Genomic DNA, 18,115 nt, shown 5'->3' on the forward strand with positions numbered 1-18,115 from the left:
ATTTGGAGAGCCGGTCCCGGTTCATGACACAGATCCTGGCAGCACTAGGGAATCAGAGTTTGAGACCAAAGGTGGTTTTCAGAGGGCTGGTTTTTGAAGTGCAGTGACATTGTTTGTCCCTTAAAGACGATTTCTTGATATGAAAGCAATATAGGGGACTACTGGTATGTAACAGAGCTAACCAGTTCCTTTCTGTGTGCATGAGAACTGAAGGCTGACCCAGAACAAAGGTCCTTCTAGCTCAGTACTGTATCCCTGACAGTGGTCAGTGGCAGATGCTAAGGAGAAAAAGCAAAAGGAAAAGACATATGTATTCTCCTGGTATACCTCCCAAGCTTTAGTTTTAGAGAAGAGAGAAGTAAAATATATCCTAAGTATCCTAAACCATAGGACTTCAGACATCATGTTCACCCTTTGGGAATGTGTGGGCGACATTATTGTATATTTGTGGTTTTAAACACAGTTAAACTTATTTACTTCAGAGCACAAAGGAAAACCAAACTGTTTGTGGAGAACAAACCAGGAAACTTGCTTAACTCTCCCCAGCTCTCCGTAACAATGGACCATAAATAGGTCAGACATTTCTTGGGAACCAGGGAAGATGAGTATTGGAAAATGCCACAAATTATGTTTAAAGAACATTAAACTGGTGACAGACCAGTAAATGCTGGGAAATTCAAAGATACAACCAGAAGCTGCCTGTTTAGCTCATGCCAGAATGGGGGTTGAGGGGTGCAAGGCACACGCTGATGTAGTAAGACTAGCATGTTAACCTTTACTATTAAAATCCTTGGCTGTTTTCACAAATATTTTCCCCCTAAAAATGTCACAAAACTTTTCTCATCTTGCCAGTTCACCCAGTTAACTAGAACCACTTGAGGATGGGATTTATCTCGGCTATCTTTGGCTGCCTGCAGTTAAGCATCTAGTCTAAACTTGTAGTCTCAGTCATTGGAGAAAGGTAGATGCTTTCAGAGGGCAGCTCATCCCAACATGAGAGGTGTCTAAAGCACTGGAAATAAATTGCTATTTGGCAGTGCTTTCTGCCTCCGCTGACTATGGAGGCCATGTACAGAACTGGCATAGACTTTTAGGCTTTGGTCAGCCCAACTGTAAAACAGCTCAAGTTAAGTAAAAGCAATCCTTAGAAGTTTTGGTTTTGGTTTTTTTGTTTGCTTGTTTTGTTTTGTTTTTGTTTTTAACCCAGTTGATAGAATGAGTAATTTAGAGAAAAGGTAGGTTTCTTTTAAAAATAAATAAATTTCTAAATCACATGATTTCAAAGCAGAGCCTGAAAACATGTTCTTTGGAGCTCACAAACAAGAAGGCATCAATTCCTACATGATCATTTCCAAAATGACATATGACTTATGACTTCTGTGGATGTGAATAACTTTTGGAGCATTTGATGGTGGTAGTTTTGGGTTTAATCTCCAAATTGATTTAATATTACTTTTCTTATTTTAAATATGGAGAACTTCCTACTGTGTATGCCATTTCCCTCAGTAACACAGATGGCTCTCAGACAGACATTACTCTCCTGTGCTTTTTTAGTCCTGTGCCCTAAACAAAAGTCTGACTTTTTGGTAGGACCTTACTACCATTTTGAAATATTTGGTTCCTAGTAAAAATAAGAATAAAATTAGCATTTTATTTTTAAAAAATCAATTGAAATGTATTCTGTGATCCAGGACATGAATCAACAAACAGCATAGAGCAGTTGACTGTCTGCATAGAGTACTCATGGCTTTGCTTGCTGTCAAGGCTGGTCTTGATCTTGTTTGCCTCTCTAGAAGTGTATTAATGTGCCACAGTCAGAGAAGGATTATCCATGTGCCAGAGCTGTGTCTTGGTTGCCGGACACAATCATGTCACATTTTCTATGCATCTTCTTTTACTACTCTTGTCTGAGGGAGCATAATGAGTGAGAAGAGGACATTTTAGTGATGTGGACAATGGTGTAATTTCTGAGTGCAGCAGAGATTTGAGTTAACCTGCCATAAATTAGTGAACTTCTAGATGGCTCTAATGTTAATTTCAGGGACCATGTTTTAAATCCAGTCCAGAATCCTGAAAGAGCAAAAATGGCCTAGAGTCTGGAAGGTGTAGCACTGACGCACCCCAGCCAACAGAGGATCAGCATCCCCAGCCCTATTCGCAAAGAAGTTAAGTTTGTCTACTTATTGCTGTGTAAATCCACATCTGCAGGAGCCCTCTCAGATGTATGTCAGTCACTGCAGTGAAGGCAGACTGGAAGTGGTGGTTAGATGTCTATATTTGGTATATCTCTTTTGAGTGCTCTGATTATTTGCAAGGGAAGATCCAGCATCCTTCAGAAGCCAAACTTTGCATTTCTGCAGTAATCAGTTATACCTCCTCAAAATTAACAGAAAATTAAAACAGCAGCACATGGTGCTTTTGCAGTGTATAGATGTCAGCTGGGGACCAGTGCATTTAAAAGCCTGCCTGGGCGTGGGCTGTGCAGCGAATCTCCGCCTGGGCTTGTGCTGTGCCATGTTCACACATGTAACTGCGTATCATTTATCAGTCAGATTTGTTGGACACTCTCATGACCCCAGTGTTCACCTGAGCAAACATAGGCATCCTGCTGCTGTAAGCTAAAATTACTGCATTAAACCAGGGCTAATGCTTGTACTAGGAAGCAAGTGCCTGCCATGTATGAAAACAGAAATAATGTTGTTAGGGCTGAGAAGGAGAATGCTTGTAAATATTGTAGTCACTAGCTTTTGTGTGGGTTACATCAAGATTGTATTCAAACATTGACAGATTAATCACATGTTTCAAAGGCTTGTTTACCGTGATCTGAGAGGAAAGTGTTGTTAAAGAAGTATTCAGCATCTAACAGTGTTTTTTTTTCCCCCTCTCTTCTCCCTCATCAATGTTTTCCTCTAGCTGATTACTCCTCATGCTATCCGTGTACAGACGCCTCCCCGACATATCCCAGGGGTTGTAGAAGTCACATTGTCCTACAAATCTAAGCAGTTTTGCAAGGGAACGCCTGGAAGATTCATTTACACAGGTAAGGATGCTTCAGTACTAGACATAACATGGAGAAATAGGGCAGGCAATATATCACACTTGCTAGGGCTTCTGCTTTTGTCATTAAAAGCTGTATTTTATTATTTTGGCTGAGCATGTCATTGAAGGTACCAGTTTAAGGTTGGATTTCAGAAATGGATGACCATAGAGATGAATCTGAAAACATGCCAGTGTGGGATTTCTGTTTGCTTGTTTGTCCTCACAATGGGACATCTCTTTACCCAGGAGCGGGGAGGAAGGAGAGAAACAGATACCCCAGTACTTAAACAGAGGAAAAGTGCGAGCATAAAGAGCCAGACTTACTAGTGCAATCACGAACCTGCCTTCCAAGAAGTGTCTTGCTAATTATCTCCATCTCATGTTGTCTGGCAAGTGCTGCAAGTGTTCCAAGCAGCAGCCTGTTTGCCTGCCCATCTCGCTGTAACGTACTTGCCTCTGACTTTCAGCTAGGCTGAGTAGCTTTCGCCCCAGCCAATGCTGTAGACATAGCGGCTTGCAGTGTGTTTTGGGATGGCATCCCACACCGAGACCACTAAGTCGAGTGGTTTGGCCTGAAGAATTGTTAACAAAAAAGCGCACTAGGATATTGCAGGTGCTGTCAATGATAAACCACTCTCAGCAGTGGTAAGTACAGCCTGGGAAATAAATCAATTTTTAAAAAAATTTTTAAAAATTTTTTAAAAAGAATGCATGTCATTGATTCCTTGGAAGGTATGCATGTTACTAGAATTAATGGCTTGTTCCAGGTTTTGATGTGCTTGTTCTTTTATTCGCTTGTTCGACATATGCAGACAGGACTACTTCTGTATCTGTGGTTCATCTCAATCCAGAGCAATTCCTTTCCCCATTCCTAATTGCCCCTGAAACTTTAAGAATAAGATATATCATAGATACTTATGACTATGAGGCATTCTGAATTACACTGGGCACGTATATTGCCCCAACTGTGAATGTACACAGAGGGACTTGAGGCAGAGGAGAGACTTCTGTGCTCCAGCTGGGTAGCAAAGCTCTCGTTTGATTTTTTTCATAACATTGAGCAAGTAGAACAAAGGTGCCTTATAAAGCTTTGTTGTTTTTTTCAAATACCCTCTCCCCCAGTTGGGATTATGCACTGGGTTTCTTTAAACTGGGTCTTAAAGTGTTCATGTATCGCCTTGCTGGCTGAGCAGCAGGTGCTTGTGGAGGCTGCGTGTATTTATTGTGAGCATTATGATTTCAACAATGTGTGGGAAATTCATATATTGGACAATAACGCACCATATCAAAAAAGTTATTTAGGGTTTGAATGTGTTGGAACACGAGAAAAAGAAAACGCAAAGGGTCAGATTGCCAGCTGGTGCAAATTGCCAGAGTATGCCGTGTGAAAGCCTCAGCCAGAGCTCTGGCCAGTTTGACCATGAATCTTTTCCCTTCTCATGTTCTTACTCATGATAAGTTGTGCTGCCCTGCTTGTTGTCAAGCCACCAGGGTGGCTGCATCTTGGGCTGGTGAAACGGCAAGTATGCATGCAGGAGAAGAAGAAAGGGAGGAAACCTGCCCACCCTTGCCTTTGCGAAGACATTTCTGGGCCTTCATTTTGTGATCTAAATGTAAAAATGGCTTGGACCCATTTTGATTTTGCTTTCCAGATCATCATTAATTAGCTTTTCCAGTAAAAAGGAGGGCGGCAGTTTAGCCCGTCTGCCCAGAAGCAGATGGCTGAATGTGGAAATAAGGTGTCCCTGTACGGAGAGTGTTTCCATATATGCATTTTCAGGTTAGTGTTTAAAACACATTATTTTTCATTCAATAAATGAAAGTTATGAAATACTAAACAATGATAAAATCAAAGGTGATCCAATCCATGGACAATTCTCTTACTTATGCAGCTTTTATGACGGTAGATACAGAAAATCTATTGTGACTGAAATTGTACCTCAGACAATTTACATTTTCCTTTTAGAGGCTTTTTAAAAAGGACTAAATGAAACTAAAATAAAAACAATTAATGCATCCTGACCTTCAGAAGTGCCTTCCAGCCCTTTAAACAAAATGCAGGTTCGGTACACGCCTGCCGATTAGTTTTAGTTAATTGAAAATTATAGGATTGACCCAAGAGGAAAATTTTGTTTGCACTCCAATCACTTTTACAAATTAAGGAAAATTACCACAATTTTGTTTAGCTAAGGTTTCACACTGAGTTCACGAAATTAGCTCAGCCATCCCAACAAAGTCAGCACTTTGTTAGTGAGCACTAGAAAAAAACTAATAGTCTATGGTGTGTACAAACGAAGCATAGAAAAAGCTATGATGCTTTAGAGAACTAGGCCAAGTGTTTTTAATTAGGATTATTGGTTCATTGTAAGTTTTGAAGAACAATCAAACTAGCAGATTAGCTGTTTCTTTTAAAGCTAGAATTTCTTGCCATTCATTTTTCCCATGAGAACTTGTTTTAACTCCCACATAGCACTATTTTTTTTTTTTTTTATTTTTTTTTTTAACAAGGCCTGCAGGAAATGGACCAATTGGAAGTTGGGATACAGTAACATTCCCCAGCATCACTCCAGCCGATGGGAGCTTTTCACAATGTTCTTCAGTGAACTCAGTGTTCTGGAACATATTACAAAACCACAGAGGCCAAATGTTTTCTCAGAGGAGTTTGGCCTCTGTTTTTGGCCGAAAACATTTCAGCATCACTTGCTGCTTATTTACCCTGCTATTAAGAATGAGAAAAGGGGAGAGGAGAAAAAGGGAAAGAAAAAAAAAAACAAGAGAGTGTGTGTGTGAGAGAGAAAAAGACCTGGGGTTTGTGGGCGGTGCAGGAGTTGATCAAGCGTAGTTTCCTTTCTGGTGAGAATGTCCCTGCTCGTTAATGGTCCCATTTTGTGGTCAGGTCTCATTTAGAAGAAATTATTTTTAATCAGTGTTCAACAAAATATCCCCTCAAGCCACCTGGCTGTCAACTGTTTTTTTCTTACTGTTAAGTACTTAAGTTCTCAGAAGAAAATACCCAGTGACCCATTAATTTTAGCCTTTTTTCCCCTTTAACTGCAAATAACTTAGTAACATGATCTCTAAGTAGTCCATGTGCCATCTAGGAACCAAGGTCACTTATATACAGAGAAATCCTGGCTTTTGTAAGTATTTTTGAAAGAAATAAACCAGTGTCAACCCTGTGCTTACAAGAAAACATACGTTTTTTATTTTCCATCTGCAAAGCAAACCATTAGCATGCACTTACAGAGCAATTATTTCTTAGATTTTAAGCTTTGACATTCCTGGGAGAAAGTTATTAGAAATACAGAAGTCTGAACGCATCTTGCGAGTGTGTGCATTTTGGAATAATGCCAAAAGTCCATATTGCACACAGAAATACCCAAACATGCTGGTCAGTATTTCCCTGTTGCACCCTTCATCTGTAAGTCTCTTCTGGTATTGGAGAGCACTGAATGAATTAAGCTTCATATCACAACTTAGGAGTCAGGTATGTATCACTACCATTATTTTAGGACTGGAGAAACTGAGATAAAGGAAGAAGCCGTTAAGGATACAAATCTGTAGGTAGTTCACCAAGGTGACTCAGGGCATATACAGTAGAGTTAAATAAGGGATGAGAATTGGCACAAATTTGTGATACATGGACAGGCCTTTGAGATTTTGTTTTGTTTTAATTTTTAAAAATGGATGCATCATGGACAGCATGATTTTCAGAGATGAATTTTGCTATGGTACTAAACTGTGAGATTTGAGTGGGACGGCATGAATGTAAGTGAAGGGAGAATTTATCTCACTGCATATTGGAAAGGACATATGGAAGGTCCATAAAAATGCATTATGCTGTGTCTTCTACCACCTGCTCAGTTTAAGGTTTGGTTCTTTTGTTCCCAGACTCGAGCAAAGGACTACATAGGGGTCAGAAGTATATAGCTTTGTCACTAAGGTTGTGTTTACAACAGAGGGTTAATTCAAATGTCTTGGCTGAGGAGTACCCCAAATACTGTTCCTTTTTTTGGAAATTGTTTACATGGTTGAATACAGGTTGGAATTTAGGGCCCGTTTTCATTTGCATCAGTCTTGCAGGGAGGCAGTGGGCTAAGCCATTTGTGTGCTGACAGGGTACCTAGAGAAACAGGCAAGTGCCCCCAACAGGTCATTTGGGGTTTGTTATAAGCTATGGGATATGGTGCGTCTCTAGAAGTGCTACTAACAGGAATGGGTGGATCTGGGGTCAGCATAGACACAGGGGGCTTGCTGTGCAGTGTGAATAACCCAGATGCTAAGTGCTGATCCTCCAGGATAATTGTGGCAAAGGCTGCGTAGGTCAGAGCGGAGCACTGCTGAGGCTGACCAGTGTTTGCATTACGCTTTTGGGCCATTGTGTGTAGAGCGATGTAGAAATGCTAGCACTGCGAAGGTCAGGATATTTGCAGAATTTCTGGGAAACTGCCTCTTTCTCTGAAATGTTATAGGGCTTCTCAGAGAACTTTTCACTCCACTAGTTGCTACAAAGAAGAAATAGCCACATGTGGAAAAATCCCTGCTCCATCCTCGTTTCATCCTTTATTTACTTCCGAAAACATTCGAGTCTGTGTACAAACAGGAGGAGCCTGGCAGACCACAGATGATTTGGGTAACATTTTCAAAAGCCTCAATTTTAGGTGGCTTCATTTTTAGGTTTTTGCCTTTAAATAGTTTAATTTACAGAAGGACAGGGGTAGTCGTCTTCTGAGAATCATTCTCTTTTCATTTCCTAAGTCAAATACCTCCAAGATGAAGAGACCAGAAACTACTTGTCACCATTTAACATTTCAGTCCATGGTCCTAGAAGCAGAAATTTAAGTAATGTACACAGTTCTGGTCAGAACTGGAACCACTTAAAAGGTGATCTCCAGTCCCTAAAGTTTCCAATCTTGTAAACTTCAGTGATTCCTTTGCTAGGAAAATTTTCTGCTTTCAAGAAGGCATCAATAACTATGCGAAGTTCAAAAGATACATAGTCAATGAAGCAATCAGTGTTCAAAATGGAGAGTTCTGGAGTTTGTAGACTTAAAAAGAAGAAAACAAAAAGAAGAAAAAAAAGCGGTGATAAGAGACAGACTGGCTGTCAAGAGGTTCCTGTAGCCCCACTGGAGCCTTTCTTGATCCCTGTGGGCTAGAGTTTGACCCTTACACCAGCTTTGGCCATAGCTGTGTATCTGTTAGTTCCTAAGAAATACTAAAACCTAGTCGCAGTTATTCTCAACATCAGTAATACACAACCTCATTAGTTTTACAATGCCTCATTCATGTGTGTTTATTATTAAATCCTGAGCACTTAAATACTATTGGTATAACGGAGATGGCCACCATCAACAGAACAACACAAATAAAAAAATCCAACATCTCTGATGCTGTCTTGGATTTTATCCTGTTGTGTTTATAAAATTCTTCACCCTGAAAGATATGACAATCATTAATCAGAATTGAAATATAGAGCACATCACTTCTGCAGAAGAGTGACCAGCTATGAGATCTGGTAGCTAGCAAATGAGTGCCATTTGTTTTTAACAGCAGTTTTTATCTGCCTTTCACTAGTAAATATTAATAGCAGTGGTAGGATAAAAAGTATCAGATGTCTTGAAGTTAAATAGTCACGGAGTGCTACAGAAGAACAGAACAAAACCCCTCAGTACAAAGAAATGTATGAAGTTTAAAATAAGAGCTGGTGTCTGTTCTTTAAAACACGAGAGTCTTGTGCCACAGGTTACCCTGTGCTTTGGACGCTTGATATAAAGTCTGTTCCTGATCTCAGAGAGACTACAGAGGACAGAGGAGAGACAGTAAATCCTAACTATAGCACAATCAAGTAAGGAAGAATGAAATTAAATCCTTTGTAAATGTAGACTTTTACTGGTGAATTTAATTAATGTCTCTGGAAACAAGCAAAAAACCCTCCTAACAGCTACCTGAAAAATGCCCTAAATCAGAGTTCACTGGGTTCCCCCTTCATCTCATTGTGCCAAGTGTTCGTTCCCAATTGGTCCTTGCCATGGGGACACCAGAGGCATCAGGTGGTGCACAGAGCTCAGAAATGGACCGGTCTTTGGGGTGTTGTGTTGGGCTGAAGGAGTTAAGCTGTACATGTGGCTTTCTGCTCCCACAGGAGTTTGCCATAGTCACTGAACAACTGGGTCCTCATGGCACCACTGCTGGGTCAGGGATGCTTGCAGGTAAAATACAGATGGGAAAACAAGGGAGGGATTGGTGCAGTCTCTCATTCCAAGCACCCACATCAGTGATGTGAATCTGGGTGTTACCTGCCCTTGAAAAGGGAAGTTGCCTCCAGAAATTGCTGTTTGAGTTTAAGCTTTAAGTTTGAGTTTAAGCTTTCCATGTTCCAGTCCATTAACTTAGTTGCTCTGCTGAGTCAATGTTAACACCTGGTCTGCCTGGCCTGTCTGGAAATTTTTAGGGGGGCAGGGAAAAAAGGTTGCAATTGTTTTGGAACAAGCTTTTCTAGATGAAATAACTTAAGTCTTTATTATTTGGCATGGGCTTGGGGGTTAACGTTACAAAAGTGTTTTGAAATTTGTTAGGATGTGCCCAGTGAAGTATGGACAGTTATCAGGGTTGAATATTAGGAATATTAGGGTTGTTGGTTTGCTTTGCAGAAATTCAGGAAATGAAGCTGGGAGCAATCCTAATTGATTTCAGGGAAAAGGGTGTTTCTATACAGTGAGGAAGCGGTGGAGGTAGACTGGAAAATCCCTTTTGTATGCTAATAGGAACACAGAACCCTCAATCTTTGGTATTTCTTAAACACTGGCAGCACCATAACACACTGCAAAAAAACAATCACTAAAAGTGTGCAGTGTACCTGTAGGACAGCTGCAAAATGAAAGCAATTACAGCAACCGTCAGAATAAAGCTGGCTGTGAAGGAAACATATTATTTTGCATATTTTATGTATACACTTTCCAAGAAATATGACCTTTATTTTCTAGTTAGGGGGAAGTGCAATCAGAGTCTACGCAGCAAAGGGTAGCTTGATCATTAAAAAGAATATTTTCTCTGATATTAGAAGTCTAAATGGGTACTAGTCCTTATTCACAACCTTGGCTGTTTCTGTCTGCCCTGAGTTAATAAGTGATAAGGCCAAAAGAGAAATAAATCACTGAAGTCCCTGTCCAAAGAAAACATATTGACTACAGCCAAGCAAATAACAGCCCATAACCAATGGTCCCATTCATCATTCATGTAATAGGGATATAAAGTATTCTCTACCTATGAAACCATAGAGTAGGAAAAAGCCTGATAAGCCCCCAATCTAAGCTATGTGATTTGATTATTAAAGGACATGAACTGTTTGTCACATACCTTTAATCTTTAAGATGTGTTGCCATTTCTAAACTATAAATTTGTGGTAAAGGATTAGAAAGCTATTAACGATAAAGGTATAAACTAGACTTTATAAAGATTCCTGCAATTGTCATGCAACCCTGTAGACCCTTGGAACCTTAACCTATTGAATATGATATAACACAGTTATCTGACCTTCAAAGCCAATAAACCATTTTTTGCTTTTCAAGCTCCAGACTTACTCGATGATAAATTAACCCTCTGGGTTCATGAAATAAGCCTTGTAAATTCTTTTCTTTATCCCCACCCCAAAACCTTTAAATTTTCATGCCTTTGCTTCAAAAGTCTCTTACTCCAGACTGAAATTGTTAATCTTTTTTTATTCTCCTTTTAGCTCATGTCAGTTGATAAGATATTATTCTCTGTTTTAAAAAAAATGACCAATAAAACAGAGAGCTGAGATGAATTTCTAAAAAGCCTGAATTGCACTCTGTTTCTACAGGGGGCTTCACTGTCTTGTTTCTTAATGTATGGGTATTCAGATTAGAAAAATGTCACAGAAATGGACAGTTTATAGTAGCTGTACTGCTTACCTTAATGTATTTGATCCTGTGCCCTGAGAAGGACACGGCACTATATTTTTGCTGGTACAGAAAGCCAACTCCTTGGCTACTTGTTGCCACTGAAATATTTCATAGACAGCTGGGAATTCTGGTTGCCTTGCAGGTGTATATGTACCTAACTCATCCTTCCTGTGCTTCTCATGGGGTGCAGTAGGTTTTGATTTCTGCCTGGAACTGTGTGCAGGATTTACTGTGTGTTGTAGGAAAAAGGGCAAGCTGCGGGCTACACTGTCAGAGGTGCCCGTGCGCACAGCACGCTGGCTCTGGCGAGGAAGTCAGAATGAATTTAGTGCACGGCCGCCTGAGGCACACTCTTGCACAGCACTAACTGCAAAATAGCCTCGTCGAGGTGTGCTTAATTCTTTGGGGTTCTTGTTAGTGGGGTTTCATTTTGCTTTGGCATTTTGTTACACAAGTGAATGGCTGGCTCAGACCAGCAGTGTGGTGTGTAGCCATCGTTCTCTAGAGGCAGGACATGGGCAGCCTTGCTTGCTTCGTGCTTGTACTAGCATCCCTGTGCAGCCAGCAATGCTTATCTAGCCTGGTTAAATCTCGCTGACAGCAATGGCTACAGAGTACATGGGCCTCAGTATAGCCCATGTCTACAGATTCAGGCTTTTTTGTTAATATATAGATAAAAGGAAAATCTTGTTCTTGCAGCCTTTCAGCTTGGTGGATGCAAGAACAATTTACTGCATGGAGTGTGAAGTTCTTTGTAGTTTTCTGCTATCTTGCAAGAACTCACGCAGGCATTTCTGCTTAGTTATGAAGCTATCAAGTGCATAAGTGATGTGGTCTGCCATGGTGTCTGGATAGAGATGCTGGAAACAGTTTAGTGCCAGTATGACTAGGCTCAATCCTGGCAGCTTCCCAGGCTTGCCAAAAACACTTCAGAGTTGCCTCCTGGTGCAGGTTGCAGTGTCCAGTGTTACTTTATTTAAAGTCAGTCTGAGTATTTCTCTATGTGACATGTTGCAGTCTGCAGTGCAGACATGCCTTTGTAGGCTGGAGAGGCACTGTATTGCTGCCACCACAGGAGCCAACAGAGGGTAAGACAAGCAACGCAGAAAGGAAGGGAATTGTAACCATGGTGTTTTAAATTATCTGAGACATTTGGCAATAGTCCACATTTATTTCATGATAATGGCTGACTAATGTCTTAGAAAAAGTAGAATTTCCTTGAAGATTCAATCTGCACAAAAGTTTCAACAGTCTCAGCAAACTTCCCTAGGACTTTCTGGCAGATCTCTATCATCACCCAGTTGCTGATGTTGCTAAGGAAGAACATTGCAGCGTTAATGCTGCTGCATTATTTTTTAACTTCTCCAACTTCTCCCCTTTCCTCCCCCAAAAATCTCAAGCCCAATAAAAAAAAGATCTCAATCCCAATTATTTGAGGTCTGTATGTAACTACAACCTTCACTGAAAAGTGTTTTGCCATTGGATCTTGCCATTGGTCTGTTGCGAGCTCTGCAGTTAATTACAGAAATATAAAACCATCATTACTTAATTCCTCCAAGGCAAGCGTATGCAGATCTTTTATTCCACAAGGTAGGACATAAGTTATGTAATATACTAGTACACAAACATGTTAGCATGATGTAAATTAGAGTGCGGTTTTGCAGCTATTCTGCATGAACTTCTTTCATACCTGTGCTGGACTTAGACTACCAAGTACCAGATAGTTCATGGCAGGTTACACCTTGGGGAGATAAGTTTGAACAATCCGTTCAGTATCAGAATAAAAAGCCTGGATTTGGACAGTTACTCTTGAAGACCTACAGTCTTGCACAGTTTCCCCTAAGGTATTTGCATGGCTGTACCCACTGTTATTTCATCTTTCAGTGTCTTCTTTAATTTCCCTCCTCTCCCTTCCCTCCTAAATGTAATTTTTTCACCTTTTTCCTGTTGGCATAAATTGTGGTTAACCTCCTTGCATGAAGAGTTGTGGACTTGAACTGCTCTTGCATAGCACCAGATGTCAGCATTGGTGGTTAACAAGAGGAAACCCCATTCCCAGCAGACAGAGGGTTAACTAAAAAATAAAGAAAAAAAAAAAGAGAGAAACCCCACACAATCAACTAAGAATGGTATTTTTTAAGTCCCCGTGGGACAGGAAATGCACATGGAAATTAAGATATTGTAACAGTCATCTAACAAAAGTACATGTTTGTTAAAACAGAAAGTGGTGCCAAACTCTCCATTTTAAATCTGTGAAAATTACAGAGCAAAACATGTGATGTCTATGAATAATTGTGAAACTTGCTGTCACTTTTTAGTACTGCAGCATCTTCTCGGGTGGCCTTTATCCCTTTTCAACATGATGAAGTCCTCTTTTACCTTGTCTGCATAAGGGATAGAAATCTGGTGAGCCATAGGGACCCTCCCTTTGGAGCTCTGCAGCATGATACCTCCTTGACTGTCTCAGACATCATCTTAGAACTGGGTGAATCACCATCAGGAAATTCTTTCCTCTGTCCTCTGTCTGTAGATGGGCTTTAAACAAGTGCTTATATGTGCACTTGGATTGCTGAAGCTGGCTGAGAAGCATTACACCCTCAGTGACCCCACATGCTAGGTGCTGCGGAGGAAAGTAACTATTGCCCCAAGCATTACGATCTCACAATAGCTTCTGAAATACATGTGCTTATTGTCCCCTATTTGTTTTTTTTTGTTGTTTTTTTTTTTTTTCTTTCTCCTAACTTATATCCTATTCCTAGCTTTTGGTGGGGTACTTTCCTTAGAAGCCTACAACTCATCAAATAAAAATACATAGTTTGTATGCTCAGGCAGTTCTAGCAGCAAGCTTGTATTTGTAAAAATGAAGGGAACGATTTTACTGCCAGAAGTAACCATGAATTCATGTTGAAAGGTCACTTCTGCAAGGGAATTATTTTTTCGAAATGTAAATCTCTGACTAGTTTCACCACTCCAAAAAGAATTCTCCCCAAAGTTCACATGCATGTTGTGCACAGCTACTAGAAACAGTCGTTACATTCTTGTTCCTAAAAATAGGTCTTCAAGTGGCCATAGTACTGAAAAACAATAATATTTTCTCTATGGGCTTTTAATTTAGAGGTACTTTTGGTTCCCGTAAATCTTGCATTGAAATGTGCATGTCATTTAAAAGGAAGAGAGTGAAACATGCCTCGCCTATTTGCCTTAGGTTGTATTTTCCCTGGGTGTATTTGTCAGCTCAGGCTCTGGTATTGATAGAGGCGTTCTCAGGGCAGTGCACGGGTCTGCCAGGTCAGGGACAGGAATAAGAATCTGCACTAGGTATCTGTTGTTCTGGAATGAAGAATTTTGTTCAAATTTCCCAAAGATAAGGCCAGTCTGCACATAGTTTCTCCAAAACTGTTCATCCTTGCATTACTTGCAAGTTCTGTTAAAAAGACAAATTAACCTTCTTCAAATTGGGGCCTACGGGAAAGGATGGAAATGACCCCCTCCCCTCTCCAATTTCCCCCATTAGACTTTTTTTCACAGATGTTCATGCTGATTAGAGCTGGGAAATAGGGGTATTTCTGTGGACCATGAATATTCATTTGTTTTTTGGCAATGTATTTCCTTCAGTTTCCCTGTAGTGTTTAGCTGCCTGTGAATGTTTGAACAAGTGAGTTAAATGAGACAGTCCTTTTTAAGAAAAACTCACCGTGTACTATGGAAAGTGAACTTTCCATAGCATATATATATTTGCCTTAACAGAAGGTTATAAAACTTACTGTTGGTTGTTAAGAAACGTGATTCAAAACCAGCAAACACACAGGTGAGGTGATGCCCTCTCTGAACATATGCTATAAATGGAGAATTTAAACCAAAAATTTGTAACAATTCACTCTTTAATGATCTATCTATAAAGATAAGATTAACCAGAACAACTATTTGATGAATACTTTCAGCTAACAAGTTAATTGAAGAAAAATATCTCTTTGGAGGGAATGATTTATTATGAATTATTTGCCCCTCTGTAGTACTGATGCCCAGATCCAAAGAATCTGCTGGACTTGCTCTTTGAGGGTTCTGCAATGCTATGCCTAATTAGACCAAATGGATATGACCAGAAATCTATACAATTTATAGCAGAAAACCCCAGGGATTTTTTTTTCCTTTTAAAAATTTTAAAGCATTATAAAACATTGAATGGAGATTACGGTACCTCCTACTGTTCGATCTTGTAATTCTGCAGTAAATGTGAGGATAGAAATTGTAGCCAATGTGTAGGGAAAAGCTGGGATCAGATCCTGCACTGCCGTCCATCAGCAGCCAGGCCAGGCAGACTGTGCGCGGGAATTTGGCAGAATTCCTCTGACTTCAGTGGGAATCTGAATTATCCTTCGGAATTGCAACATTGCAGTCCTTGGGATCACCCCAAATTGTCATTATTTTCTGCATAGCACCTTAATACTTACCCAGCTTCTGTGGAATAATGTACACAATTTTACAATAACTATGTAATTAACTCACTTTGCTACTCCCCTCTCCAGGGAAACTCATGCTTCTATTAATGCTATTAGGAAGGTCCTATGCATAGAACAAAGAAAGTGGTGCAGCAGATGAGTTAACATGATTTGATTTGCAGATGCTTTAAACACTTAGCAGGAGACAGCTACGGAAGCTAATTAAATCACTCTAAGGTGCACAGGATTATCTGCTTTGTAAGAAACAATTTCAGTGAATTATGGTCGCCCTTTAGCTGAGGGGAAGTAAAAAGCATATTTGTTTGGAATTAAATTTCCCACGCAAAGTGCCCATCAGACCTCTCTTTCCCCATACTTCTAAACCAGTTGTTTTTTGGAGCTAATATTTTCTAGGAATGTGAATTTTGATTTTGTAAGAGTGGCGCTGCTTCCCACTTTCTTACGTAAAAATTTTCCTACTTAGCTATTGATTAGGATCTGCCTTTCAGCAGTGTCTTCAGTAAAAAATCGTGTTGGTACATTCACTACCTCTCAGATACTGCATCTTATTTAGTGTACCGGAATTTCCAGTTTAAAGTAATCACAAAATTTATGGAGAAACGGATAAAAAAGGTTGTAAAATATCGATTTGGGGAAAATAATAACACAACTCATCTATAATAAGAAGAAAAATGAAGCAATAATTCAGGTGTATTGAACGGCTTGCTGCTGGAAGTATTGATCTGGTGCTTTAGTGTGCAACATCGCACCTAACATTGCAATGGAAGAACAGCACTGCATTCCCCTGTTCGTTATTTCACAGACACTATTGCCTTGTTACACAGGTCCCACAGAGCCTGGAATGCCAGCAGGGAAAGAAAGGAACCCCCCAAAATAACCATGAACCTGTAATATCTTAATGTCACAGTATCTCGCTGTAACAACATGCAGACATTGTGCTCCCATGCTCCTCTTATGACAGTCCTGTAGTTTGGCTTTGCTTGAGCTTTTTTGCTCTTGCTCCCTTCGCTGTATCACATGTACTGCCTATGTTCTGTATAAATGGTACCTCTGTGCTGCCTGTTTTGATAGCGTGTAATCAGAAATGGTGTAATTGAGGAAACATTCTTCCCTTAAATATTGACTTTCAGGGTCCACATATAAAAATTCCTAATCTTATTGCAGTGTTTCCTTGCTGTGGCAATAAGCAAACATTGAAAAAAGGACAGCAAAGGTCAGTGGAATTTTAAAATAAGCGCCCCGACATTTCCACAGCATTAAACTCCATCATGCAACATTGCATTTCTGTTTATCTGCTGACATCTGCAAAGGTATCACACTTGATTGTTTGGTATAAATAATTTAGCAGTAAGAATTTTATAATGAGCTCGGATAAGATTTACCTATGTAAAAAAAAAAAAAATTAAGTAAGTAATTGCGTGAGGTAGAAAATAGTGAACTCCTGTAACAGGGCAACATTTTAGCATTTGTGAAGACCAATGTGCATCCTGCTCTGTGAGGAAGCTGCTTTATACGTGCCTGCAAACTTACTGCGTCCCCCATGATCATTATCTAGAAATATGAGCCAGACCAGATGAGCAAGTTCTGAACAGATCAGGCCTCCTGCAAATTTCAGCTAACATTGATCTGCAGGATTTGCACTGGATCCTCAGCATTGTTGGGCTTGCAAGGTTTGTCCTTTTTTCCCCTTTAATCCATACGGGGCGGGGGGTGGGATGGGGATGTGAAACAGGCACTTCTGATCAAGGAATGGGGGGAAGGGAGGAAAAATGAAAAGAGGAAAATAATCTATGGCTGATGCAGAGGCCAAAGAAAATTGCTTTCTGTAAACTGCAAGGCCCTGCAGTAAGACTCTTGAACCGTCGATACGGAAGCGCGCACGGGTTGCGACGGTCATAGCATCTCACCATCCGCTGCTTTCCCAGGCACAAGTTCTCCCTCCATTGGTGTGTGTTTTCCCTGGGCAAGGAGGGCTGAGGAGTGTGCTGTGGCTGCAGCCCTGGGAGGTTTAAGATTCCTTTCATTTGCATGCTTGCCGGTCTGCGCCGGCTCAGGAAGCAGAAAACGTGCAATTGTTTTTGTAACCTAAATAACATTTCTAGTTTAGAAACCCCAGGGGAAAAAAATCATTGTCAAGCTGGCAGGTTGAGATGGCATGATGATAAATGACTGAGGTGTGTGTGTTCTGACTCTGTGGGGACACGTGGGGTGAAGAAAACCCTCTTCTCTTGCACTTTTTGCATCTATGGTCAGGAAGGGACAATTGCAATCTGAAGACATACTCTTGCCTCTGGAAAGAGGTAGGACCATGCCTTTCCATTCACTGAAAGAATTATTTTCTTGTGGGCCAAGGTGTTTGTGGTGTAGCATCTTTTTAAGGCACTGGAAACGCTTGTGGTTTTTTTCTGCCTTTGGTGATTACAGTCATAGGACAGACAAAAAATGTGTGTTATGGCTAACACAGGAAACGACTATGGCATGGGGTGTCAACAGAGCAGTTAAGCAGTTTCGTCAGTTCACACACTTGTTTTTTTAGAAAACAGTTTGAGACTTACACTGTTATTGGCCAATGGAAGTTTTCTTACAAAAAAACTCCTAGGGATTTGTGTAATAAAGTCTAAAACTGCATGAAATTCATCATAGATATCTTCTCAAATTTGTGCAGCAATTCCCTATTAACTTTTATCCCTC

The 18,115-nt window shown here is 40.3% G+C and overlaps 1 protein-coding gene across 4 annotated transcripts in view; it reads left to right on the plus strand.

Moving 5' to 3' along the window:
* Positions 1-18,115, plus strand: part of EBF1 (EBF transcription factor 1) — a 282,653-nt gene that overhangs the window by 212,461 nt on the left and 52,077 nt on the right. For all 4 annotated transcript variants that reach the window (XM_075102589.1, XM_075102590.1, XM_075102591.1 and 1 more), the window contains exon 10: positions 2,914-3,040. In XM_075102589.1, the coding sequence (XP_074958690.1) occupies positions 2,914-3,040 (127 nt within the window). The remainder of the gene's footprint in view (positions 1-2,913; positions 3,041-18,115) is intronic.

The sequence above is a fragment of the Phalacrocorax aristotelis genome, chromosome 8 (assembly GCF_949628215.1).
Source record: "Phalacrocorax aristotelis chromosome 8, bGulAri2.1, whole genome shotgun sequence".
Lineage (NCBI taxonomy): Eukaryota > Metazoa > Chordata > Aves > Suliformes > Phalacrocoracidae > Phalacrocorax > Phalacrocorax aristotelis.